The sequence below is a fragment of the Podarcis erhardii genome, assembly GCF_964252035.2.
Source record: "Podarcis erhardii genome assembly, chromosome: 9".
NCBI classification, from domain to species: Eukaryota; Metazoa; Chordata; class Lepidosauria; order Squamata; family Lacertidae; genus Podarcis; species Podarcis erhardii.
The window spans coordinates 68,253,791-68,280,242 of NC_138512.1; the positions used below are offsets into that span (position 1 = coordinate 68,253,791).

Below are 26,452 nucleotides of genomic sequence, written 5' to 3' on the forward strand. Positions count from 1 at the left end.
CTCTGCTGAATAAGACAGAGAGCCTGCTTAGTGTATGAAGTAGACTCCAGAATCCATGAAGCTATGATCATTGCAGTATCATCTCTCAAAATGCACAGGATATGTTGTCACCACTATCCACGCGCGTGTATATTTAAGTGTCTTTTAGTGGTGTGGTTGATCAAAGGGTTGAACTGATCTCTCCCCAAATCCACACTTCCAGGAAGGCCTGGGGGCCAAAATCAAATCCTCTCGTGTCTCGATTCTGTTGCAGGGCAAGCATTCCATGCTCAAATTATGCACATGCATTATCCACGAATGTGAGACTCCATCTTGGGATGCATTATCTTGTTAGATTTGAAGCATGTTCAAACGCTGTAGATGTTCCAGTGCAAATGGTGTGTGTGTGTGTGTGTGTGAGAGAGAGAGAGAGAGAGAGAGAGAGAGTGTCAAGCACTATTATGACTCAATCTTTTTAAAAAAAGCAAAGAGGATTTTTTTATGGGAGTGGGGAACCAGGAAGAAATAAGCCCCATTTGAAGTCTTTCCACTAATTTCATTGGGTTTTAAACCACAGTGCTCACGAATCCGGATTGTATCAAAGAAACATCTTCATTAGGCTTTAGCTTTACTAAGAATGTGTCACTTCCTGGTGGTTTTGGAAAAGCTTCAGTGCATTACTTGTTAAAAAGAGGCTGCAAGGGAGATCAATAATCTGCTGAAGGGCTACAGATCCTTGATTTAGCATCTTAGACTGTGTCCTCAAGTGATCTGTGGTACAGCTGAAACGAATTTGCTCTCAAAAATGTGGCTTGAAAAAATCCTCATCTGAGTTTTGATGATCTCCAAATATTTGCTGTTTGCTCTCAGCTTGACATTTGATACCAGCTGACATGCATGGAAGTTAGGCTTGCGCTGTTTACCCAGAGGCAAGAGCCAGGTTTGCTGCCATTCAGTCTGAGAAATGGCCCTGCATCTGTCAAGTGACATGCAATGGCACGGATTTATTCTAAAAATATTCTAAGTGCCCTTCAGTCAAACTATTAGAGCAGTGCAAATTAAGAATAGGAAAACACCAGTATAAACTCACAAATAAACAAGGAGAGTGGAGCAAGGATGTAAAGTTTCAGCAAAAGCAGCTAACAGTAAATTAATATTCCTGGTTAAAAGCCTGGGCAAACAAACATGTCAGAATGACATTAAAGTTGGCCCCAGATAAGCCTTCGTGGGTTGTGCATTCCACAGACAGAGTGTCATAGCTGAGGCTGCAGTCCTAAACACACTTACTGGGGAGCAGGTCCCACTGAACACAGTGAGACTTTCATCTGAGTAAACAAGTGTAGACTTGTATTGTGAGAAGCGAGGGAACTATCTGGAGGAGAGTCTCTGGCAATAAACACAGGGTTGTATCAAACTACTCAGAGCAGATCCACTGAAATTAATGACTGTAAGTCATGTCCACTAAGTTCACAGGATCTACTCTGAGTAAAAATAAGACTGGATGCAACCCGGTGTTTGAGCGGGCATGTAATATTTGGCTGTATTTATTTGATTGTATTCAGAGGTGCGTTTAAAAAAGCAGGAATGGTCAGAAAAAGGGGATCAACATCAATGGAAGATGTCTAAATAATCTACGCTATGCGGATTATATACAGTGGTACCTTGGGTTAAGTACTTAATTCATTCCAGAGGTCCGTTCTTAACCTGAAACTGTTCATAACCTGAAGCACCACTTTAGCTAATGGGGCCTCCTGCTGCCGCTGTGCCGCCACAGCACAATTTCTGTTCTCATCCTGAAGCAAAGTTCTTAACCCAAGGTACTATTTCTGGGTTAGCGGAGTCTGTAACCTGAAGTGTCTGTAACCCGAGGTACCACTGTAGTCGTAAAAACAGGCAAAAAGGCCCAATTCATTAGCGGGAATTGGTGCATCACCTCAACCTCAAGCAGGTGTGCCCTCAGAGTACCCCTAAGTGGCAGTCTCTTTCTAGAAGCCAAGCCTAGGGCAGATGGGCCACAGAGCTTCCAGCAGCGGTTGGAGAAGGACCACCTCTGTTGACGCCATCTTGTTGTGGTCCATATCCTAGGCACGCTCAAGCTTCTGCCTTCTGGAGGCTGATAATAGATATACACCCAGTGCCTGAGTCAAAGCCTACCTGCATCTGAAATCAATAGAGTTGTGGCCAATTTTAAATTCCAGAATGCTGTCTTGTGTCCCGTTTGTTTACACCTATTCTTGCCTTTGCCACTAGGAAAGGGTCAATGAGTGGGTGCAGAATAGGGGTAGTTGGCTCCCTGCCTGTAGTTGGCTTTGGATTAGCAAGTGGCACTGTGGTCTAAACCACTGAGCCTCTTGGATTTGCTGATCAGAAGGTCGGCGGTTCGAATCCCCACAGTGGGATGAACTCCCGTTGCTCTGCCCCAGCTCCTGCCAACCTAGCAGTTTGAAAGCATACCAGTGCAAGTAGATAAAGAACAGTGGCGTAGCGTGGGTTGTCAGCACCCGGGGCAAGGGAAGTAATTTGCGCCCCCTAACCCTGGATTTGCGCCCCCTAACCCTATCCCTAACCCTAACCCCCAGATGTTGCGCCCGGTGCGGCCGGCCCCCCCTGCACCCCCCACGCTACGCCACTGATAAAAAAGTACCATTCCGGTGGGAAGGTAAACGGCGTTTCCATGCACTCCAGTTTCCATCACGGTTTAGTCCCGCTGGCCACATAACCCGGAAAGCTGTCTGTGGACAAATGCCGGCTCCCTTGGCCTGAAAAGCGAGATGAGCGCCGCAACCCCATAGTTTCCTTGGATTGGACTTAACAGTCTAGGGGTCCTTTACCTTTTTTACTGGATCAGTCTACCCACCTTCCACTCCACCAGCCCCAATGGGCATCAGCCACTATAGGCGGATGTGGAAAAACAAATATCCGAAGTCCAGGATGGAAATAGGTAAGTTTAAAATGTCAAGACTATCAGTTCGTAGGCAGTTAAGTCAGGACAGCAGGACAGATTCATATGACAACAGGGTTAATGATAAAGTATGAGGGGCTGCAAGACAGGTAGTCTCCTTATTAATATATTTATCTCTTCATCATTATAGAGGCAGAAATGCAAAGGTAGATTTAAAAAATGCACACAGACTATAGGAACATGTCTCCTATGGAGGTAGAGTTATTATTTTCCCTTCCCCCCCCCCTTTTAAAGCACAAAGAAAGTAAATTACTCCCAAAAGAAGAATTTGGAACTCGACTAAATTCAATACACAAATTTAATGACTGGAAAATTAAACCCCAGCGGGGTTAATTGTCTTTTGGCAGTCTACAACCCCACTCTGTAGGATTAAGAAAAACATGCTTCGGAATTGTTCTACTGCACAATGAGTCAAATTAGATTCTTGTGTGTTTTTGTTTATGTAGCTGATGTAATCACCTAGTTTTCGATGTCTGCTTAATGCAGTTAAGTGTAATTTGATTATTGGAAGTTTTGAGAGAGGTATTGCTATGCGCAGTATGGAATACCAGTGTGCTAAATGGAATATTTATAGAGGCAGGTATGCTCCGCTCCAGATGTGCAGGGATTTGAACTTACAGCTCCCAGTGCAATATACAGAAAATGTTTGCCATGGCTATGGAGCTTCTGCCATTTATTTGTTGCCCCTTTCCCCTTGCAAACAGAGAACTTAACAGAGAAGCTATAAGCAACATTGGGTAAGTTGATATAAATATACAGCAAGTCCGCAACTTATGCAGGTGTTACGTTCTGGGGATTGCACCTAAAGCCAAAACTGGGTACAGTAATACCTCCGCAATGACAAACCTAGACAGCATCTTAAAAAGTAGAGACATCACCTTGCCAACAAAGGTCCGTATAGTAAAAGCTATGGTTTTCCCAGTAGTGATGTATGGAAGTGAAAGCTGGACCATAAAGAAAGCTGATCGCCGGAGAATTGATTCTTTTGAATTATGGTGCTGGAAGAAACTCTTGAGTGTCCCATGGACTCTCAAACTAGAAGAAACTCTTGAGCGTCCCATGGACTCTCAAACCGATCCATTCTGAAGGAAATCAGCCCTGAGAGCTCACTGGAAGGCCAGATCCTGAAGCTGAGGCTCCAATACTTTGGCCACCTCAAGAGAAGAGAAGACTCCCTGGAAAAGACCCTGATGTTGGGAAATATGGAGGGCACAAGGAGAAGGGGACGACAGAGGGCGAGATGGTTGGACAGTGTTCTCGAAGCTATGAACATGAGTTTGACCAAACTGCGGGAGGCAGTGGAAGACAGGAGTGCCTGGTGTGCTCTGGTCCATGGGGTCACGAAGAGTCGGACACGACAAAACAACTAAACAACAACAACAATACCTCCGCAAACGTCCGCCTTGTCTAGTGCCCATTTCGGCGAACGTCTGCAGCAAACCCAGAAGTACCGTGTGCAAAGTGCTAAATTGCACTTCGCAGATGTGCAGAAGTGCAAACCACTCCATGAACGCGCACAGATGCGGCGCTTTGCCCTGTGTCCTTTTCGGCTAGTGGCCGGGGCTCCGGAACAGATCCCGGCCGCAAAACGAGGTACGACTGTATCGTCAAAACACATCAGGTGCAATGGTGTGAGTTCTTCTTCTTCATCATCATCATCATCATCATTTGTATGCTGCTTTCCCCCTCCACAAAGGAATTGCTCAAAGCAGCTTGCAAATATAAATGCAAACGTAACAACAACAATAATCCAAACTGATAAAACACAAATGAACAAACTAAAAACAGCAAAGCCAAAACACAGACACACAATGATTTTAGGGATCATTAAGAAAGGAGTTCAGCAAAAATGTCAAGGGGCTGGAGCAACTCTACCATAAAGAGTTACCACATTAGGTTTTTTAGGTTATAAAAACAAAAGTAAGAGGGGACATGGCAGAGGTATATTACAGAATCATAGTAATAAGGTGTAATTCAGCAACTTCTCTTGCTTTTTCCTGTAGGACTAATTGCAGTAGTTTACAATACCCATTGAGTCAATCAACCATCTCCTACTACCCTTCTGAGAAACCCCCCCCCCCCAATATGCATAAGGGTCTGGTGACTTCTGTTTCAGTGTATCTGAAGAAGTGTGCATGCACACAAAAGCTTATACCCAGTACAAACTTAGTTGGTCTCTAAGGTGCTACTGAACATTTTTAAATTTTTTAAATTTCGACTGCCACCTACCTGAATCTACTCTCAGAAAGTTTTTCCTGATGTTTAGTCGAAATACCAGATTATAAACGGTGTGAAGAAAGTGAATAGAGATATTTTTCTCATTCTCTCGTAATTTTAGAACCCGGTGCCATCAAATTAAGTTGAATGTTGGAAGAATAAAGACGGAAAGCAGGAAGATTCTCACTACCCCCGGTTGTTCGCTGACTACATGAGGGGGCTCATTCGAACACCCCTTAGGTGATGACCCTACTTTAGAGGCCTAGTTCACATTCAGGTGATAAACCCATGAATGGGCTGCACCACTTCAGACTGCAAGTGGAATGCACGTCTGAATGCTTCTCCAAGTACAGCCGTACCTTGGAAGTCGAAGAGAATCCATTTTGGAAGTCCGTTGGACTTCCAAAATGTTTGGAAACCAAAGTGTGGCATCTGATCGGCTGCAGGAAGCTCCTGCAGCCAATCAGAAGCCGTGGAAGCCCTGTCGGACATTCGGGTTCCAAAGAATGTTCGCAAACCAGAACACTCACTTCCGGGTTTGTGGCGTTCGGGAGCCAAAACGTTCGACTTGCAAGGCGTTTGGGATCCAAGGTACAACCGTAATATATAATCCCTGCAAGTTAAAAACATGCATGCCCAGGAGAAAGGTGCACCAGAATCTTTCTGCTGACTTCCAGTTTATTTTGTGAAGGGATCATTTCTTTCATGTGTGGAGTCTTCAGTTGTGAGAGCACCCCACTTCAGTCTGAAGTAGTGCAGGCCAGATATAGATTGACCCAGAGCTTTTTTTCTTAAAAAATGTTTAGGGATACTCTCATTTTGACTCAAGAAAATTACCGTTTTATAGTTCAAATCGGGGAAAATAAATACAGTGGTACCTCGGTTTAAGAACAGTCCTGTTCACGAACGATTCAGTTTAAGAACTCCACGAAACCGGAAATAGTGTCCCGGTTTGCAAACTTTACTTGGTGTAAGGACAGAATCCGAGTAGTGGAAGGGCACCGGTGGTGGGAGGCCTCATTAGGGAAAGCGCACCTTGGTTTAAGAACAGTTTCTGATTAAGAACAGAATTCCAGAACTGATTAAGTTCGTAAACCGAGGTACCACTGGACAGTAAATGGACAAAAGTACAAAGATTCACAAACTGTTTAAGAGTATACATATCACTGCGTCCCCCCCCCCCCCAGAAAAAAAGGACTGGATTTACCACTTCCATGGGACTGGGATCTAAGCCAGAATGGAAGGACTTTCTCTTCCCGACTTCTATTATTTTCTAACTTCTCCATTATTTCTCTCGAATTATTTTCATTGTCATTTTGGGGTGCCGCGATAATAAATCCAAAGAACCAGACGTTTATCTTAGCCTCTGAACTCCTCGGAGCGTTTCTGAATAGGCATCTCGCAAACATCGGGGCATACCAGTGCTGCAGAGAAAACTGGCCTCCGACCACATCGTTACTAGGAACATTTTGATCCAGGGATGTAATGAGAAGCAGCATTCAGGGATTTCCCCTCCCCCCCCCACTGTGGTGGCTGCAATGTATAGACGCAGGTGCATCACCCAGACGCAGGACACAAAAATGCATTTCTGGCCTGGCCTGCCCGCCAGCTTGGATCTGTGCTCTGCTGTTTCATTTCCAAAACTTGTTACTAGAGCAAGTTGGAATTTCATTCTAAATCCATATTCTCTGGATACTAATTAGGTGGGAGTGGAGGAGGAGGGCTCCTTTCGCAGAACTCCTCGTAAAAAGAGCAAAACTCATTGTGGAAATGCCCTACCAATGAGAAGAATTAAGTAGCGTTTCTTAATTCTGGAAACAACTGCTTCCCTCCATCCCTCCCTTCCACAATCTCTTAAACCACTTCTTCTCTTGGATGCCCATTATTAAAAATAAAATAAAAAAGCATAAAAACCCTTGGCCTGATACCAACCATGTTTCGCTTTTGATTTTGGAAAGAAGTCAGGAAAAAATATATTAGGGAGATTAAAGAATGTATGACATTGCTGATTGATCTATTTAATTCACGGCGAACATCATATTTTATATCTGCATTGGTCCAAACAGGTATTCCCCTCTCAGTCATCAGCACAACACCTTCAGAACTTCAGGGGGAAACTCTGGGAAAATCCTAAGGAAATGACAGTGAGGCCTTGCCAAATGGTCCAAACACAAAACGAAAGATGTAACAATTTGATGCTTATTTTAAAGCTATATTTTATTATCACATTTTTGTATTGCATTAGTTATAAGACGTACTGTCAGGGAACTGCCATCAGTGCCGGAGAGAGAGAGCAAAAGCCAGAGGGATTCCAGAGAGTGTCCAGGGATCGGGAGGAGCAGCCCATCTTCTGGGGAAGAGAATCAGCGTAGCACCAGTGGAGAATGGGGGCAGATGGGGGAAGCGGTGAGGCGGTCCCATGACTCCTTGCCTGGGACCAGCGGGGAGAGTAGGGGTCCTCCGTTGCCTACGCCCTCCTTGCGCAGAAGGCTTTCGCGCAGAGAGAGTAGGAGGAGACTAGGCGTCAAAGAGGTTCTTTGCTGGAATAAGTTTAAGAAACGCCCACTGACGGATGCTGCCAGCAATTGAGTCAGCCACGGGTGAGTGGCTGTCCGGACAGAAAAGGTTCACTTTGGCAACCCAGCCAGGTGTTTGCACCCAGCTGGGGAGATAGGCACCTGCTTACGCACGAGCAACCCCTAGAACCATTACACGCAAATCGCCTTGAGTATTGTGAGATAGAAAGACAGTACACAAATTAAAAGTGAGGATGATGTTGATGTGCCCATGGCAGCGTTTGATGTTGCAATCCCAGCCTTCCCCATTCACACACAACAAACTTATGTGGAGTCATGTGAACAGCCTCACAATGTCACTCTAGGTAGGGAAAAGGTCAAGGGCCTGAATGGTAGGCCCAAACGCCGAGTCTTGAAATTTCACCACTTGAATTTTTTGTTACGAAATATCTGGAACTGCACTTGGAAAGTAGCTAGTCTAGTTTTGCTGGGCTTCTCAATTAGCTGATTGCTGTATATATTTCATTTCAAAGAGGCAACGGCTGTTTCATCAGCAGTAAATCCTAGCATTCACCGTAACAAGTTAACTAAGCGCTTTATCAGCTTTGCGTAATAAGGACTGGGACCCACATTGCCACTCATAATAATGGTAATCTGTCTCCCTGAGTATTGTCTTGCTGTTGGATTTAAGACTGCTAGATCAGAAAAGATTTCAGTGCTGCAATTTCTGAAATAAAGCTGATTGTGTACAAGTTGGGATCAAAAATTGGTATCCAAGGAAGACCGCATGGTCAGAACAGGTTTGGTTCTATTTCATTTTGTATTTATTGAGCCAAGTGGATTTTTTAAAAAATATTTTGCCTGCTTATAATTGTTTGTATTAATAAAACACTCCCACACTACCAGCTTTATGTTAAGTCGGTTTGCATTATTTGGAAGTTCAGATCTCAGTTTGTTCATAATCACCTCTGAGTTTGGTGGGACTTGATTCTCTTTCTGTTTACGATGTATGACATAGAGCCCATCCATTAGATTCTGCAGAAGGAAGAAACATGCAGAAGTGGCCACTGGGCAGGGTGGAACCACTCCGTTAACTTCCCAGCAGGTGTGTCGCTGTTTCTATCTGGAGCACAGAGAGGAGCTTGACATGGGGCAAACCAACCAACCAGAAGAAATGCCGGACTGGCCACTTCTGAAAGTGTGTTGACACTCAGTATAATGATAAGATGACTTATCATTGTAGAGGGAGAAGGAGGCAACTGAGCATGAGGTTGTCCAATACAAGGTGGCTCCATATCTATGGAATCCTCTCCTCACCAAGATGTGCCTGGCCTCTTCATCAAACTTTTAGGAAACGGGTCAAGACACACCTTTGGAGAATACATGGGGTGAAGAATTCCCAGCTTTTTGCAATTGGGGTTTCATGAATTGATGGACAATTTAATGCTGTTCCTCCTGTTAGGATTTTTATCCATCCATGCTGCTCCAGTAGTAGCAATATGTTTTGTGTGTATATCATGTGAGTGTCTGAGAGAGCGTGAGACAGGAAGTCTCAATACTGTTGGAAGTTAGTTTCACTTCTGTTTGTGATGCTCTTCTGTACTGGTGCCGAGAAAGCACAGACATGCTGATGAAGTCTCTGTATGTAGGCAGTAAAATAAAGTAGTTTAGAGCTACTGATTGACTCTTTCTTCTGCAATGAGATGCCAGAAGACAAGTGTGCTCCTCTCAGAAGGGAGGGGTCGCTTCTTACCAGTCTCTCTGGACTGAGGGAGATTTATAGCCAGAGTGTGTCCACCGGAGAGACGCCCCGGTGTCTTGGGAAGTTGGCGGCCTTCCCGGGCATTTTTCCAAGGAGTGCCTGGCCTCTTCATCAAACTTTTAGGAAACAGGTCAAGACACACCTTTGGAGAATGCGTGGGGTGAAGAATTCTCAGCTTTTTACAATTGGGTTTTCATGGAATGCTGTTCCCCCCTTCTGTGCAATAAGTTATGGAATTGCTTTTGTTCCGTTTGCTTTTTTATTCTATTGCTTTATATTTGTATTGATGTAATCTGTTACGGGGCCTACTGGTGATGGTGGTACATGAAATAAACAAACAAATAAATAAATGACATATTCAAATAAGGGGTTTTTTTTGAAGGGGAAAGAAAGGGGATATGATTTCTTTTCTTTTCTTTTCTTTGACTTATTAGTTGCCTGTCACCCAAAGGTCTCCAAGCGACATTGAAGGTGTCCAAGCAAACATTGTATTCTCTTTGACAAAACTGAATTATACTTGTACCCACTCAGATTACACAAATTAGCAGAGGAGAAACAGATTAAATTACAGCCCAGACTCCAGGCCCGTGTTTCAGTTCGAATGCCTGTGCTAATAAAGTCATTTCCTTTAACAAGCTAGAACCAAATGAATATTACAGCACATAAATAATGCTCCCTTGATAAAGGAGTGTTATACCACGGAAAATGAAGCTCAAGGAACCATATACATCAAATGCAAGACCTTGTGGAATTGCCCAAAGGATTTAAAATATGACTATTACATTAAATTCTTAATTGTCCAAATCTTTCTTTCTCTGTTGGGAAGGAGAACCTGGCCTGGGTGGCACTCTTAACATATGGTTTAATGTCTTCTGACAGCCTCGGAGGGAAGAAATTATCCCACAGAATGGGGAAATCTGAGACAACCAGGATGCCTTAATTTTCACAGCGAAAAATTAATCTTTTCACAGTTCTACTACAGATGCCCAGTTCTATACAGTGGTACCTTGGGTTACAGATGCTTCAGGTTATAGATGCTTCAGGTTACAGACTCCGCTAACCCAGAAATAGTACCTCAGGTTAAGAACTTTGCTTCAGGATGAGAACAGAAATTGTGCGCGGCAGCGGGAGGCACCATTAGCTAAAGTGGTACCTCAGGTTAAGAACAGTTTCTGGTTAAGAACGGACCTCCAGAACGAATTAAGTTCTTAATCCAAGGTACCACTGTACTTCCAAAAATTCACAGGTTAGTTTTCCTAATGCCTGAGATGCTGGATTGGAGGAAGCTGCCTTGACCAAGGGTAGTGGCAGCAGAGGGCTAGTGATACTGGTAAAAAGGTGGGGGGGGCACACACTCCTGATGTCAAGGGTGGCAGGAGAAAGCACCCTATGAGTGCCATGTTCTATGTGCTATAGCTGGCAAGAGAAACCCTGCAAGTTCAGTCAGAGAAGAGTCACACTCTGAATCACAGTTTTCTCCATGCCATCTCCTAGCTGGCATGCACCTCTCCCAGTATGAGGAAATATCTTGTAATGTCATGTACGAGATTGATCCGATTAGAATAATGCTGTCTGCTTCTGTGGCGACAGGGTGAGAGACTGTAAGAGGAAGGGCCTCACCTGCCACCTTTGCTAAAGTTTCAGCTAGACATCCAGTTTCAAAATAAAGTTTCAGGTAGAATCCAGATCACCCAGCACTGTGCTGAGCTGTCACCTACTCCCTCAATAATGGTGCTGATATGTGGCATGAGTCAGAGACATTTAGTTTGATGGTGGCATTGCAATCTGGGATGTGAGAAAAATATCTTGGGGGGGCTTTGTCAAAAAGCCTTAGTGAAATCAAGATACACTATGCCCACAGCATTCCCCTGATCCACCAAGCTTGTAACTCCACCGAAAAAAGAAATGAGATTCATTTGACATAACTAATTTTTGAGAAACCCTTGCTGGGTCTTAATAATCACTTTTCTTTTTTCTTTTTCTTCTTCTTTTTATATAATTTTAATTTTTTTCCTCGCTGGTTACATAACAAGAAAAATAATACAAAAAAAAAATACCGAAAAAGGGTACAACTTAAGAGGGGAAGGAAAAATAAAAATAATAAAACTTACACAATCTGTTAATAAGATGAAAAGTATGACCTAAATTTGTGATTGCAATTTCAAGTTATAATAAAAATAAAAATCTCATTATCTTTTATACCCGACTTCCCATTTATTCCTTTTTACATATCTTTACTGCCATACCAAAATACTATTTTTTGTGTTAATATTTTCACAATGTATATATATATTTATATAGGCAATTGCTAAAAACTGCTGGGATCACTCAAAAGCTGCTACAGATCTTAACATCGCATAATTTTGTTTAAGATATGTTCTGAAGCCCTCCCATTTTGATACAAATTCAGTTCTGTTTATTTTTTATTTTCCCCTGATAAATTGTCTAATTCAGCATTTTCAGTCAATTAATAATTAATAATGATGAATTATTTTTTCTAGTTCCTTCCCTGGTATCATTGTCAAACTCACCGGTCATGTGCTCCTGTCTGAAAGAAACCCTTAATGTTGCTGTGGTTTGTATGTGTTGTAATGATAATTAAGTGTCATGGTGCCTGGATTCTTTGTGCAGGCGTCTGATTCGAGAGTTTAAGAGAGTTCAATCTAATTAGCTTACTGAAGGGAAGGGAAGGGAAGGGAAGGTTGAGATTAATCTTATCTAGGCAAGAGATCACAGGTGATGGCTCAGAACTGTTTTAAGCAATGAGATAAAGAAAAACTGGACAAAATCTGATAGCTAGATGTGGAAATCAGCAATGCCTAGTAGCGAGGCTAATTAACCATTGGAAGAAATTTCCAAAGCTTGCGGCGAGATTCTCCACTGTGGCGTCTTAAAATCAAGATTCCGAAAGATATGATGGATTCCATTACAAATTGGAAAGAGGATGGAGAGAGAGAGAGAAAAAAGAGAGTTATGTTTCTTAAGCTGTGTTAAGCAAGGAGGCAATTTAAAATGGCACATATACAGTGGTACCTCTGGATGCAAACAGGATCCATTCCGGAGCCCCGTTCATATCCTGAAGCGAACACAACTCGTTTCCTTGCGTGCGCAGGTCGCGATTCGCCGCTTCCGCGCATGATGTCATTTTGAGAATCTGCGCATGCACGAGCGGCGAAACCTGGAAGTAACATGCTCCGTTAGTTCCGGGTCACTGCGGAGCGCAACCCAAAAATACTCATCCTGAAGCTACTTCAACCCGAGGTATGACTGTACAAAGAAACACAACTGGTGTGGTCTTAGAAATATGTGAAAATTATAGGAGAGAAGATTATAGTGTACTAGTACTAGTACTACTACTACTACTACTAATAATAATAATAAATACTTTGCAAAGAACAGGTATGACTGGTCCCTACCCATAAGGAGTGGAGGGTTCAAACCTGCTCTCTGCAGGAGTTTGTTTTTCTTGAACAGCGAAGTCCTTGTTCTAAAATGGTGCCAGCTTTATTACATAGCCCAACCAACCATAAGATGTTTAGGCTGTGTGACAAAACACACATCTGGCATCTGGACCATAGACTAGAGGATAGAGCAGCCACAAGAATCTAGAAGTTGGTCTGCCCTGCTATAAACTGTCAGCCAAATGACCTACGCATCCTCCGTAGCTAAAAGCACAGAAAAGCATCCAATGAAATTAAAGGGCAACAAATTTAATGTGGCTAAAAAGGAAATACTTTCCCAAGAGCATGTCATTAAGAGGGAGTAGGAACCCTGCTAGAAAGGGGGGGAAATCCCCACCATTTTGGGTTCTACGTCCAGATTAGAATTCCAAGTGTCCCAGAGCAAAAGACCCATTAGAACCTTGTGTTTCCATCAAGGCCTTAATATCACTGGTTTATCCTATCACTGATGGAAGTCTTACTTTAGAATATCCTTTCAGCATCAGTAATTTTATATCAGACACACATGAGTTCATTAGCAAGAAAAATATCCTGAAGGTATGGTGAAACAAACAGCAGAACCCTCAGGAAATACACAAATACTTTATATTAGAGCTTCTGCTTCTTTTTGGGGTGTGAGGGCCTTTTTTTGTTTCTGCCCACTTGTCTGCAAGGATGGCTACTTATCATATTCCCCGGGTTAAATGAAAATAAAAGTTCAGCTAAATACAAAGGTTTCTGTTTACCAATGAATGTGGCAAGGCGAGGAAGTGGAAAGGGCGTGTTCCGGATCCTTGAAACACCACATTTGAAAACCACAAACACCAGAACTGTCTAAAATTACACTGGGATGGCAAGGGCATTATATGCCAAAAGAATATATATCTTTGTGTATGTGTGTGTGTGTGTGTTAATTTTGTACATACGAACAAACGAACAAAATTCCCATGAGTTTTGAGGCCTTATGAGTTTTGAAGCCTCAAGCCTTATGAGGAACAGTTGAAGAAGCTGGGTATGTTTATTTATGTATGCTACAACAGCAGCAAGAGTCTTGATAGCACAAGGATGGAAGAATGAGGAAACACCGACAAGAGAACAGTGGCAAGAGAAATGGATGAACTATGCAGAACTGGCGAAACTGACATGCAAACTGCAAGATAAGGACAACTGTGACTTCAAGGAAGAATGGGAACTTTTTACAAATTATTTAAAAAGACAACAAAATGAACCGGACTCCTTGGCAGGTTTTGAACAAACATACAGCAATTTATTGAGGGTTAATACAGTAGATAGATAATATAAGGATGTATACAGTTTTGCAGTATGCAGAGAACAACATGAGTTGAGAAATCAGAGAGAGGAGCTGAGGGAAGTTTTTTTGGGGGGGAGGAAGGGTTCATTGGGGAGGTGGGGGTGAAAAAAGGGGAAAAAATAATGAAGTTGATTTGTTTTGATAATTTGTTATGTTGAAATTGTTTTTTTTTAATAAAAAATATATATAGAAGAAGCTGGGTATGTTTAGCCTGGGAAAGAGGAGGCTGAGAGGATACAGGTATGAAATTCACGGCATGTAATGCCTTAAGAGAGAATATAATGAAAATTATATACAGGTGGTACATGACACCAGTCAAGCTTGCAAAAATCTATCATCTGCCCGATAATAAATGTTGGAAATGTAAAGAGACCGAAGGTACATTCTTTCACCTTTGGTGGACGTGCCCAAGGATTAAGACCTTCTGGGAGGTGATCTATAATGAAATGAAAAAGGTATTTAAATATACCTTTCAGAAGGTATATTTCCTGGGCATGGTCGGCCAATTGGTGCCAAAGAAGGACAGAACTTTCTTTATGTATGCTACAACAGCAGCAAGAATACTTATTGCAAAGTATTGGAAGACACAAGATTTACCCACCCAGGAAGAATGGCAGATGAAGGTGATGGACTATATGGAACTGGCGGAAATGACTGGCAGAATCCGAGACCAGGGAGAAGAGTCGGTGGACGAAGATTGGAGGAAATTTAAAGACTATTTACAGAAACATTGTAAAATCAATATCTGTTATAAGGATGTTGGAATAATATTACAGTGGTGCCTCGCAAGACGAAATTAATCCGTGCCGTGAGGCTCTTCGTATAGCGGTTTTTTCGTCTTGCGAAGCAAGCCCATTGACAGCTTAGCAGATTAGCGCTATTAGCGGTTTAGCGGCTTTTCGCTTATCAGCTGTTAAGCGGCTTATCAGCGGATCAGCTGATAAGCGGCTTAGGAAAAGGGGGGGGGAGGGAAAAAACCCCGCAGGAACTCGCAAGACGTTTTCGTCTTGCAAAGCAAGCCCATAGGGAAATTCGTTTTGCGAAGCGCCTCCAAAACGGAAAACCCTTTCGTCTAGCGGGTTTTCCATCTTGCGAGGCGTTCGTCTTGCGGGGCACCACTGTATATTATTTTAGCAGGAATGATATAAAGGATTTGGGAATAACTGACTGTTAATTGGTGAAAGGAGAAAAAGTAAAATTACATTATATTAAGACAATTTACAGGTCAAAAATTTTAAAAGAGGGAAAGGATTTGCTGAAATAGATAATCGACCTAGAATACAAAAAAGGGAGGTGTGAGGAGGTCAAGGAAACAAGCTAATGAAAGAATAGAAAGGAGATCTGGTGCATTTTCTTTTTTGCGTTTTTGTTTTTGTTTAATGGGTTTTATTTTCCTGTTTTTTCCCATCTTTTTAATATTGTGGTGTGTTGTTTTGTCTTTGTTTAACGTGGTATGTTTATTTTTTCTGTCTGTAATTGTTGAAACTTTAATAAATATAATATAAAAAAGATTAATATAAAAAAAAGAGGAGGCTGAGAGGAGACATGATAGCCATCTTCAAATATCTCAAGGGCTGTCACATGGAAGATGGAGTAAGCTTGATTTCTCCTGCTCTGGAGGGCAGGACTCGAACAAATGGCTTCAGGTTACAAGAAGGAGATTCCAACTAAACATCAGAAAGAATTTCCTGACAGTAAGAGATGTTTGACAGTGGGACCAACTCCCTCAGGAAGTGGTGCACTCTCCTTCCTTGGAGCTTTTAAGCAGCGGTTGGATGGCCATCTGTCATGGATGCTTTAGCTGAGATTCTTGCATTGCAGGGAATTGGATGAATTAACCCTTGGGATCCCTTTGAACACTGCAATTCTATGATTCTAAATCTCTTGTGGAACCATTCATCACCATACACTCCTGGTACTAAGTCAAAGTGTGTATAACCGGAACAAGCACATATCTGCCTCAACCCCACTTTCCTCCGAGGAATCTTCAATCTGAATGAAGAGTCAATAAAATTGCAAATGTGGTCCAATGCAAGTAAGTGTCCACTGATGGATCTGGGGGCAAAAAAAATCCCCCAACTGCATATATACACTAATGGGGTCTGGGCTGGCACTGGCTGAGGAAGCAAGGGAAATTGAGGTCATGGTGGATAGCTCAATGGAAATGCAAACCCTGAGTGGTGCAACTGAGAAAAGGCCAATTCCATGCTAGGAATCACTGGGAAACAAATCTAAAATAAAACAGCCAATATCATAAAACCACAAATAAATGATGTGGTCACACTTGGAAATTTGCACATGATTCTGGTCCCCACATCTCAAAAAGGAAACCCTGGATCTGGACAGGGTGCAGATGAGGGCAACCAAAATCACGAGGGGGTGGCAGTTCCCTTGCTGGAAAAAGCAAATTTTGATCAGTGTAGTCTGCCAGCGAGGGAAACATCTATTTATTTTTGTGAGACTATTTTTGGTGTTTCCCTCTTATAAACAGTTTAAGAGAAAAATGTTCAAAGATGCCTTTCCTTCTGACAATGACTGGTTCTTTTTGTTAATTAGATTTTAAGTTCTCCTTCAGTATCTCAAAAAGACAAATATACTGATGTTTTGGGGCATATTCATATTTTTTTACACGTCACCGTTATTAATCAGTGACTGGGTACATTAATCAACAGTAAGCGCCTGATGGCCAAAATAGAGTTTACATGCACATGTGCACAATATTAACCAGACAGAATCTTTTCAATAAAAAAAGCTGCTTCTGAAGAAGCAGTTGGAACCAGAGGCAGAGAACCTGTGGCCTTTCAAATGTTGCTGAACTCCAACTCCCATTAGCCCCAATCCACATGGGCAATAGTCAGGGATGATGGGAATTATAGTCTGGTGGGCCACAGATTCCCTGTCCCTGATTTAATGAGATGCATTTGCTGCCACTGTGGTCTAAACCACTGAGCCTCTTGGGCTTGCCGATCAGAAGGTCGGCGGTTCGAATCCCCGCAACGGAGTGAGCTCCCGTTGCTCTGTCCCAGCTCCTGCCAGCCTAGCAGTTCGAAAGCACGCCAGTGCAAGTAGATAAACAGGTATCGCTGTGGCGGGAAGATAAACGACATTTCCGTGCGCTCTGGTTTCCATCACAGTGTCCCGTTGCTCCAGAAGCAGTTTAGTCCTGCTGGCCACATGACCCAGAAAGCTGTCTGTGGACAAACGCCGGCTCCCTCGGCCTGAAAGCGAGATGAGCGCCACCACCCCATAGTCACCTTTGACTGGACTTAACCATCCAGGGGTCCTTTACCCTTTTACCTTACAATTTATTTGACCACGTCACCCATAATAATTTTGGAACTGCTACTGTCCCATGTTCCTGTGACCATGTTGTGGGGCTTGGTAAGTTTGCTAGAAGTGTGGTAGCACCGTGTGCATGTGAATGTGTGTGCCACAGTCAACATAGAACGGCACTATGGACAAAAGAAGGAGAAATGAGCCTAGGCAAGCACTTGGCTAGCAAGATGTGAAAGGGACACCTTCCAAATTCACAAGAGCGCTGCAGGGATGTTATGAATTTGTGCTGGATTTCTCTTTAATCTTGCTACAACAAACCAAAGCAGTTAAGGGGGAATGCAAAGAGGGAATTATACCCCACTGTTGGCTGCCAAGAACAGAAGCTAGGAAGATAAGAAGTTTGCTAAACAGCCATTCCAGTTCAAGACACGTAAGCAGAAAGAGGATAGTAACATCTCTTGCATCCAACAAAAGGGTTCCCCAGTGTCTCTGGATGTGGTTGGATGGGGGGGCAGGGCATACAACTTTGACAGGAGCATCAGCCAATGGATGACAATCCTCATCAGCAGAAAGCATATGGAACGCCAGTCTCTTAGAGTCTCTTGATAAAAGTGAGTGGAAAGGGTGATTCTAATCCTCAATTCCTATACAGTGGTACCTCTGGTTATGAACTTAATTTGTTCTGGAGGTCCGTTCTTAACCTGAGGTACCACTTTAGCTAATGGGGCCTCCCGCTGCCACTGCCACACAATTTCTGTTCTCATCCTGAGGTAAAGTTCTTAACCCGTGGTACTACTTCCCGAAGTGTTTGTAACCTGAGGTGTTTGTAACCTGAGGTACCACTGTATATTGTTTGGAAAATGCCAGCTCTTTAATTGCCCCTGTTTTGTCGTCCAAAGACTAGGAGAAAAAGTTCTAGTCATTTATTTATATCCAAATCCAAAGGTCTTTAACCTGGGAGAAATCTACTGCTGCGCTAAACAAAGAAAACAAGATTTGATGATGGTTATACCAGAGTGCACTCTTACTTATGGATTATAAACAGGATTAAATATTCTGTGGTCCTCACACTGAACCTGACAATGACCCTCTTGACTTCTTACCTTCCAAGGTCAGACTACAGTACAGGCACGCCAGATTCCAGCTGACAATGGGGGTGCCCGGCACGTGTGACATCACAAGGCTGGGAACACATTAGACCAGGCATAGGCAAACTCGGCCCTCCAGATGTTTTGGCACTACAACTCCCATCATCCCAAGCTAACAAGACCAGAGGTCAGGGATGATGGGAATTGTAGTCTCAAAACATCTGGAGGGCCAAGTTTGCCTATGCTTGCATTAGACCAATGCTCCACCATCTGCACTGTTTCTTCCCTGCTTTCAGATAATTTTACTCAGCCCTATCAGGATTATGGCTTTATCCTGTACAAGGCTTTGGTCTTCTGCACCTTTAAGACCACCTCCTCCTCAATTACATTCTCTGATCTACTTCTCTTAAATACAAATACTTCTCTATCAAATACATGTTCATGATTATCCCATCTACATGCTAAATTTGGACAACAAGGGCACAGAGAGAAACATCTTTGGTGCTTGTACCTCTGTTGTACGTTCCCTTCTCCCTAGAGAATCAACAAAGCAGGAACTTGCCTTGAATGCCTTTTGAAAATATATGCGAGGTCATTTCTATTTACATTGGCTTTTGATAACCAGGAATAAGCTTTTAATTGGATCTGAGGCTCTGGCAAATGAATATGAAATAAATATGTATTTTGAAGGCAAGTTCACAGACTTCATAGCTGCAGGATTAAGTCATGACATGCATGCGTGCAACTACTTTCAGAGATAAAATGCTACAAATAGATTGCCAAACTTCAAAGCACAATGTTTTCCAGTACACTTAAGTTCACACATTCAGCTGCAAGTCACAAAACAGTTGTTGCTCTTGTTGTTTGTACTTGTTAGTTGCTTTCTCACAGCGTGACCCAAAGCGACTACATTAAAATCAATTTTAAAAAAATAGAAAATTGTCCAGTAGCACCTTAGAGACTGACTAAGTTTGTTCTGGGTATAAGCTTTCGTGTGCATGCACACTTCTTCAGATGATAAGCTTTCACCCAGAATAAACTTAGTTGGTCTCTAAGGCGCTACTGGACAATTTTCTATATTTTTTTATTTATTTCGACTGCGTCAGACCAGCATGGCTACCTACCTGAACCTAGTACATTAAAATCAGTTAAGAACCAATAACCCCCCCCCCAATATATCTAAATAGGTAAAAGGCAGGAATTACAGATCCCACACCACCAAAAGAGGCCATGATGCCACCATTCAAATTAAGGGACAAAAACCCAGGGCAAGAGAAAAAAAAGAGAGTATTTCACCAATGGGAGGCCACCACTAAAAAAACCCAATATTGTGTTGCCACCCTATGAACACCTTGAGAAGGGAGCACAGGGAGAAGGGCCTCAGATTACATTGCAGGGGAAAATGTTGAATTTAATGAGAAATTAAGCAACAGACATATACACATAAACAAGCGTTAGAGCTTTCTGATGCACATTCTTGATGTTACTCCAATACAGTGGTACCTCGGGTTAAGTACTTAATTTGTTCCGGAGGTCCGTTCTAAACCTGAAACTGTTCTTAACCTGAAGCACCACTTTAGCTAATGGGGCCTCCTGCTGCTGCCGCACCGCCGGAGCACGATTTCTGTTCTCATCCTGAAGCAAAGTTCTTAACCCGAGGTACTATTTCTGGGTTAGCGGAGTCGGTAACCTGAAGCATATGTAACCTGAAGCGTATGTAACCTGAGGTACCACTGTACTCTTCCAGCTATACTGTTCCCTGGTGTGTTTTTTCAGAGTCCAGTGCAAAATTCCTAAATGGCTTGGGCCCAGGTAGCTACAGGACCACTGGTTTCCATATCAGACCGTCCACCAATTAAACCTTCAGAAGGGGCTCTGTCCCATGTCTTGTCTCTGTCTGAGGTTAAGTTGGTAAGCAGGTATTCACTGCTGCAGCTACGAGGCTCTGGAATGGCCTCCCTCGAGAACTTTACAGTCATACCTCGTGTTACGTTTGCTTCATGATACGTTCTTTCAGGTTGCGTCCTGTGGCGACCCAGAAGTACTGGAAAGGATTACTTCCGGGTTTCGTCGCTCGTGCATGCGCAGACGCGCAAAATGATGTCATGCGCAGAAGCAGTGAATCGCAACCTGCGCGTGCGCAGACACACCGCTGCAGGTTGTGTTCTGCTCATGTTGTACCACTGTATTTCACTCCCCATTTTTCAGTTTCCTGGTGGGCCTGTTCTTTTTCCACTGGGCTTTTTAAAAACAACAACTAATAATGTGTTGTTAGGACTGTCCTCATGCCCCTTTGCTACTATGTAAATTGACTGTGTGTTGCTGTTAATTTGATTTGATTACTGTTGTTTCCATGTTACTGTATTACAGTGGTAACTCGGAAGTAGTACCTCGGGTTAAGAACTTTACCTCAGGATGAGAACAGAAAATGTGTGGCAGTGGCACACAATTGTCAACAACGAATAGTCACTGTTTTTTGTGTCAAATATACAGTGGTACCTTGGGTTACATACGCTTCAGGTTACATACGCTTCAGGTTACAGACTCCGCTAACCCAGAAATAGTGCTTCAGGTTAAGAACTTTGCTTCAGGATGAGAACAGAAATCGTGCTCCGGCGGCGCGGCGGCAGCAGGAGGCCCCATTAGCTAAAGTGGTGCTTCAGGTTAAGAACAGTTTCAGGTTAAGAACAGACCTCTGGAACGAATCAAGTACTTAACCCGAGGTACCACTGTATTTGTAGCTCAGTTGTATGAACAATTAACATCAATACCTTCTCACTGAAGTCAATGGCCACCACCCAGAAGGCTATGGGCATGCATGGTTCCAACTAAAAAGGCAGAGATCCGAGAACAGGTCATGGCCTTCCCACAGATGTCAACGGAAACTTGCTATGCTAACCGTCTGTATTTCATAAATAGGAAGAAAATGAGCAACTAACCTCAGATCAGAGCGCCTGGGGAAAAGCTTCTTCTTGCCACTGAAATAGACTTCAAACTCGTCCACCTTTAACCGGTGTGCATAATCGATATATGCAGATACTTCCTGGCCACGGAAATTATGATCCCGAATGAAGATTATGGACTGGGAATGGGGTAGAGAGAGGAAGGGGATAGAAAAGTATGATTAAAATAAAGTGTCCAAACAAGAAAGACTTTTGCTATTCATATTGATTATTTGCTTTTGAGGACATGTACTATATTTCATGCTGTACTAAGTCCAAGGTGTTATTATTATTATTATTTTAAATTTGTATACTGCCCTTCCTTCACAACAGAGTGTATGTTTACTCCAAAGTAAGTCCCATTGAGTTCAGTAGGGCTTACTCACAGAGAAGAGCATGTTAGATAGCATTTTGCATTTGCAAAGAGTTATGCAAATATCAGTGTGTTTGTTCTTGCAGAAACATGTTCCTCTGCTTTAGACAGAGAGAAAGATCACTCAAGGCCAAAGAGTGAATTCATGGAAAAGTCCTGAACCCAGCTTGCACTGCCTTTGCACTAAGCCGGTCTAGCTTTCATACAAGTGTATCCCAGAAAACACCTTTAGTACAGTGGTGCCTCGCAAGACGAAATTAATTTTTTCGTCTTGCGATTTTTTCGTCTTGCGAAGCACGGACTTTGGAAAAGCTTCAAAAATCTCCAAAGTCTTCAAAAACCTCAAAAAAGGCTACCACACCACGTGCTATGAGTTGCTCCTCGAAGTGAATGCACGGTTTTAAGAAAAAGGAAACAAACTTGCAAGACAAAGGAAACAAACTTGCAAGACGTTTTCATCTTGCGAAGCAAGCCCATAGGGAAATCCGTCTTGCGAAGCAACTCAAAAAACGAAAAACTCTTTCGTTTTGCAAGTTTTTCGTCTTATGAGGCATTCGTCTTGCGAGGTACCACTGTATCTAACAAGTAGTAGACTGACTCACAGCCTTGGAGGCCCACTGTTAGAATGAGCCCCGAATTAATCAGTGAAGTAATATTTTACATTCTGCTCCAGCCTGTTTCCTATTTAGTTCTTTATTTTCCATACATTGTCTTTCCATCTTTACAAAAGGAAGTCAATACAAAAGGAAGCCAGTACGTTTCTGAGCACAATTCAAAGTGTTGGTGCTGACCTTTAAAGCCCTAAACGGCCTCGGTCCAGTATACCTGAAGGAGCGTCTCCACCCCCATCGTTCTGCCCGGACACTGAGGTCCAGCGCAGAGGGCCTTCTGGTGGTTCCCTCACTGCGAGAAGCCAAGTTACAGGGAACCAGGCAGAGGGCCTTCTTGGTGGTGGCACCCGCTCTGTGGAATGCCCTCCCACCAGATGTCAAAGAGAAAAACAACTACCAGACTTTTAGAAGACATCTGAAGGCAGCCCTGTTTAGGAAAGCTTTTAATGTTTAATAGATTGTTGTATTTTAATATTCTGTTGAAAGCCACCCAGAGTGGCTGGGGAAACCCAGCCAGATGGGCGGGGTATAAATAATAAATTATTATTATTTGTTTCCAAACGTATTTTTATTATGAAAGAGTGGCAGCTTTCGTGTACAGTGGTGCCTCGCAAGACCAAATTAATCCGTTCCGCGAGTCTCTTTGTCTAGCGGTTTTTTTGTCTTGCGAAGCAAGCCCATTGACGGCTTAGCGGCTTAGCGCTATTAGCGGCTTAGCGGCTTTTAGCGGCTTATCGGATCAGCTGATAAGCAGCTTAGCGGCTTAGAAAAAGGGGGGGGGAGGAAAAAAACCCGCAGGAACTCGCAAGACATTTTCGTCTTGCAAAGCAAGCCCATAGGGAAATTTGTTTTGCGAAGTGCCTCCAAAACGGAAAACCCTTTCGTCTAGTGGGTTTTCCGTCTTGCGAGGCGTTCGTCTTGCGGGGCACCACTGTACCTTTGTTTAACAAACATACATTGTACACGGCATCTTGCAAAGATATACAGGCAACAGAAATATGTCCTTACTCCAATAGCGGGGAAACAACAAATTACCTGGTTGTTGTGTATTGAGTCAAAGGATTTTATATCTGTATTATTATTGTCTGTATTTGCATTAGGGTAAAGTAACTGCCTTTTGGTTCCAGAGGGTACAGCTACTATTGGTTCATTTAAGCTGCTGTATTTGGATCCGCTGTCTTATTGGTTGCTTCCAAAAGGCAGGACTGTGATTGCCTGATATTGTTCCCTCCAAAATGTATCCTTTCTAGCTAGTTCCCTGTCCCTATAAATGCAGCTCTCCCCTCCTCAAGTCTCAGTCTTGTTGCGTTAATAAAGAAGTGTTACTAGAGAACTGTCTCCAGCATATTATGTCAAGAGAGCTGAAATCACAAACCCCACGTCACAACAACTGGCGACGAGGATGGGATCCGGAATGCTGAGGAGCGGTTAAACGCAGCCCTGCCTCAGAGTCCGGATTGTAGCTAAGAACAAGACTCACTGGCCGGCTGAGAAGACGACCCTGCCCACAGGACAATGGAGAGTCCAAGGGTATTGGAGCCCTTCCAGCCATCAGAGCCCCACACGTGGGAAGACTACGTCGAACGCTTCGAGTTCTTCGCAGTGGCTCAAGGGATCACCGATGCCAGCAAAAGAAGGGCCACATTCCTGAGCTACTGTGGGCCTGATACCTTCAAGCTGGCCAAGGCATTGCTTGCCCCAGCGAAGCTAAGTGAGACATCTCTCAAAGATATTCTTGCCTGCCTAACAAGCCATTTAGCACCTACTGAGACCAAGATGGCCCGGCGGATGGAGTTTCATAAGAGGCAGCAGCGTGCTGGGGAGTCTGTATCTGCATTTCTAGCTGAACTGCAGAAGCTCGCTCAGCACTGCGACTTCCAAGATCTGGAAGAGACTCTCCTGGATCGGTTTGTCGGTGGTCTGAGCAGCAAGAAAGCCAGAAGACGCATCGTGGCTAAAGAAGAGGTTACCCTTGCTTCAGCCTTGAAGGAGGCCACCGCCACGGAGACTTATGAAAGAGAGGAGCTTGATGCCAGTCGCAGGGCCCCTAAGCCACAGATAGAAGTTGCGCATGCCATGGACGAGCTAGAGGCTACTCCGAGCCAGAGCCCAGTTCGTGGGGTCGAGTCAGTGCGTCAGGCCTGCACAGTGCACAAAGATCACCGAGGCAGGTGCCCTGGTTGTGGCGGAAACCATGAGCGGAAGAGTTGTCGTTTCCGGGATGCTATGTGCCGGACATGCGGAAAGACAGGTCACATCGCCAGGGTCTGTAGATCGGCGGCGTTGGGAGCGACAGGAGCACCTAGACTGGAGCATCGCAGATCGGCCACAGCAAACCATGTTCTAAAGGACTGCAACTACGTAACGGAGATCAACGGGAGGGTCGTGCAGTTTCCAGCGCAAGGCAAGGCACACGTCAAGGTGAAGATTGAGGGTCAGCTGTGCGACATGGAGGTGGACTCCGGATCTGGATTCACTATCGTGTCGGACCAGACCGCGAGGACATTCTTCCCCAGGGGTAAGTTGCCCCCTCTGGAGCCCTTCCCGGCAACTTTGCAGTCATACTCAGCGGGCCGCATCCATGTCATGGGAATGTGTGCCGTGAGAGTACAGTTCCGGGACAAACAGGCAGTACTCAAACTGGTGATTGCGAAGGGCAGTCGCCCCAGTCTCTTGGGCACTGACTGGTTTCCCGCCCTGGGACTGAGTATATCAGGGCTTAATTCAATCCAAACCTGCCCCGATATGAGCGAGGCATTATACAAAGAATTTGCTGGTCTCTTTAATGGAAAACTGGGTTGTTATAAAGGGCCCCCAGTTGACTTCGAATTGGACCCTGGGGTGGCCCCAATCCGACTCAAACCAAGGCGAGTGCCATTTGCACTGCAACCCAAGATCGAAGCAGAGCTGGATAAATTGGTCAAGCAGGGAGTTCTCTCACCCGTGGACTCTGCTAAGTGGGAGACTCCAATCGTCACGCCCCTTAAAGCAAATGGGGAAGTTAGGATCTGTGCTGATTACAAATGTACTAGCAATAAAGCACTCAGGGGAAATTCATACCCCATTCCAGTCGTATCACATCTGTTGGCTAAACTGGCTGGGGGCAAGGTGTTCGCCAAACTTGACCTGGCACAAGCTTACCAACAGCTGCCAGTAACCCCACAATCAGCGGAAGCACAGACTATTGTCACACATAAAGGGGCGTTCAGAGTTAACAGATTACAATTTGGAGTTTGTGTGGCCCCAGGGATTTTTCAAGGGCTCATGGAACGCCTGTTAAGAGGTCTGCCGGGGGTCTTGCCATTTTTTGATGACGTTTTGATTGCTGGAAAAGACCCACAGGAACTGGTTGTGCGTGTCTGTGCAGTGTTGCTCAAGTTCAAGGAGGTGGGGTTGCAACTAAAAAAGGAAAAATGCAGTTTTGGGGTGCCAACTGTGGAATTCTTGGGGTTTAAAATTGATGCATCAGGCATCCACCCCACAGATGCTAAGGTTAAGGCCATCATCGAGGCACCACGACCACAGAACAAGACGGAGTTGCAGTCATTCCTGGGACTTATTAACTTTTATCATTCGTTCTTACCCCAGAAAGCTTCAGTAGCTGAACCATTACATAGACTGTTGCAGAAAAAGAATGTGTGGCGATGGGGGCAGGAGCAGCAGAAGGCTTTTGACTCCTTGCGAGGAATGCTGAGTAGCAAGAGCGTCCTTGCTCATTATGATGAATCGAAGCCGCTGGTCTTGGCATGTGATGCCTCTCAATACGGCCTGGGGGCGGTGCTGAGTCATAGGGAACCGGATGGGTCGGAAAAGCCCATCTCTTTCTATTCCCGTACGTTGTCGCCCACGGAGCGCAACTATGCTCAAATTGACAAAGAGGCGCTTGCAATTGTGGCAGGAATCAAAAAGTTCCATGATTATGTGTACGGTCGTCATTTCTCCATTGAAACGGACCACAAACCACTGTTGGGGTT

At 43.9% G+C, this 26,452-nt stretch overlaps 2 protein-coding genes across 4 annotated transcripts in view; one reads left to right on the top strand and one right to left on the bottom strand.

Moving 5' to 3' along the window:
- CFAP299 (cilia and flagella associated protein 299) overlaps positions 1-26,452 on the bottom strand; it is a 364,079-nt gene that overhangs the window by 32,018 nt on the left and 305,609 nt on the right. For all 3 annotated transcript variants that reach the window (XM_081877373.1, XM_081877371.1, XM_081877372.1), the window contains exon 4: positions 21,492-21,634. In XM_081877373.1, coding sequence (XP_081733499.1) covers positions 21,492-21,634 — 143 coding nt within the window. The remainder of the gene's footprint in view (positions 1-21,491; positions 21,635-26,452) is intronic.
- LOC309350560 (putative CENPB DNA-binding domain-containing protein 1) overlaps positions 1-26,452 on the top strand; it is a gene marked incomplete at its 3' end in the record, with an annotated part of 261,149 nt that overhangs the window by 6,143 nt on the left and 228,554 nt on the right. The window lies entirely within an intron of this gene.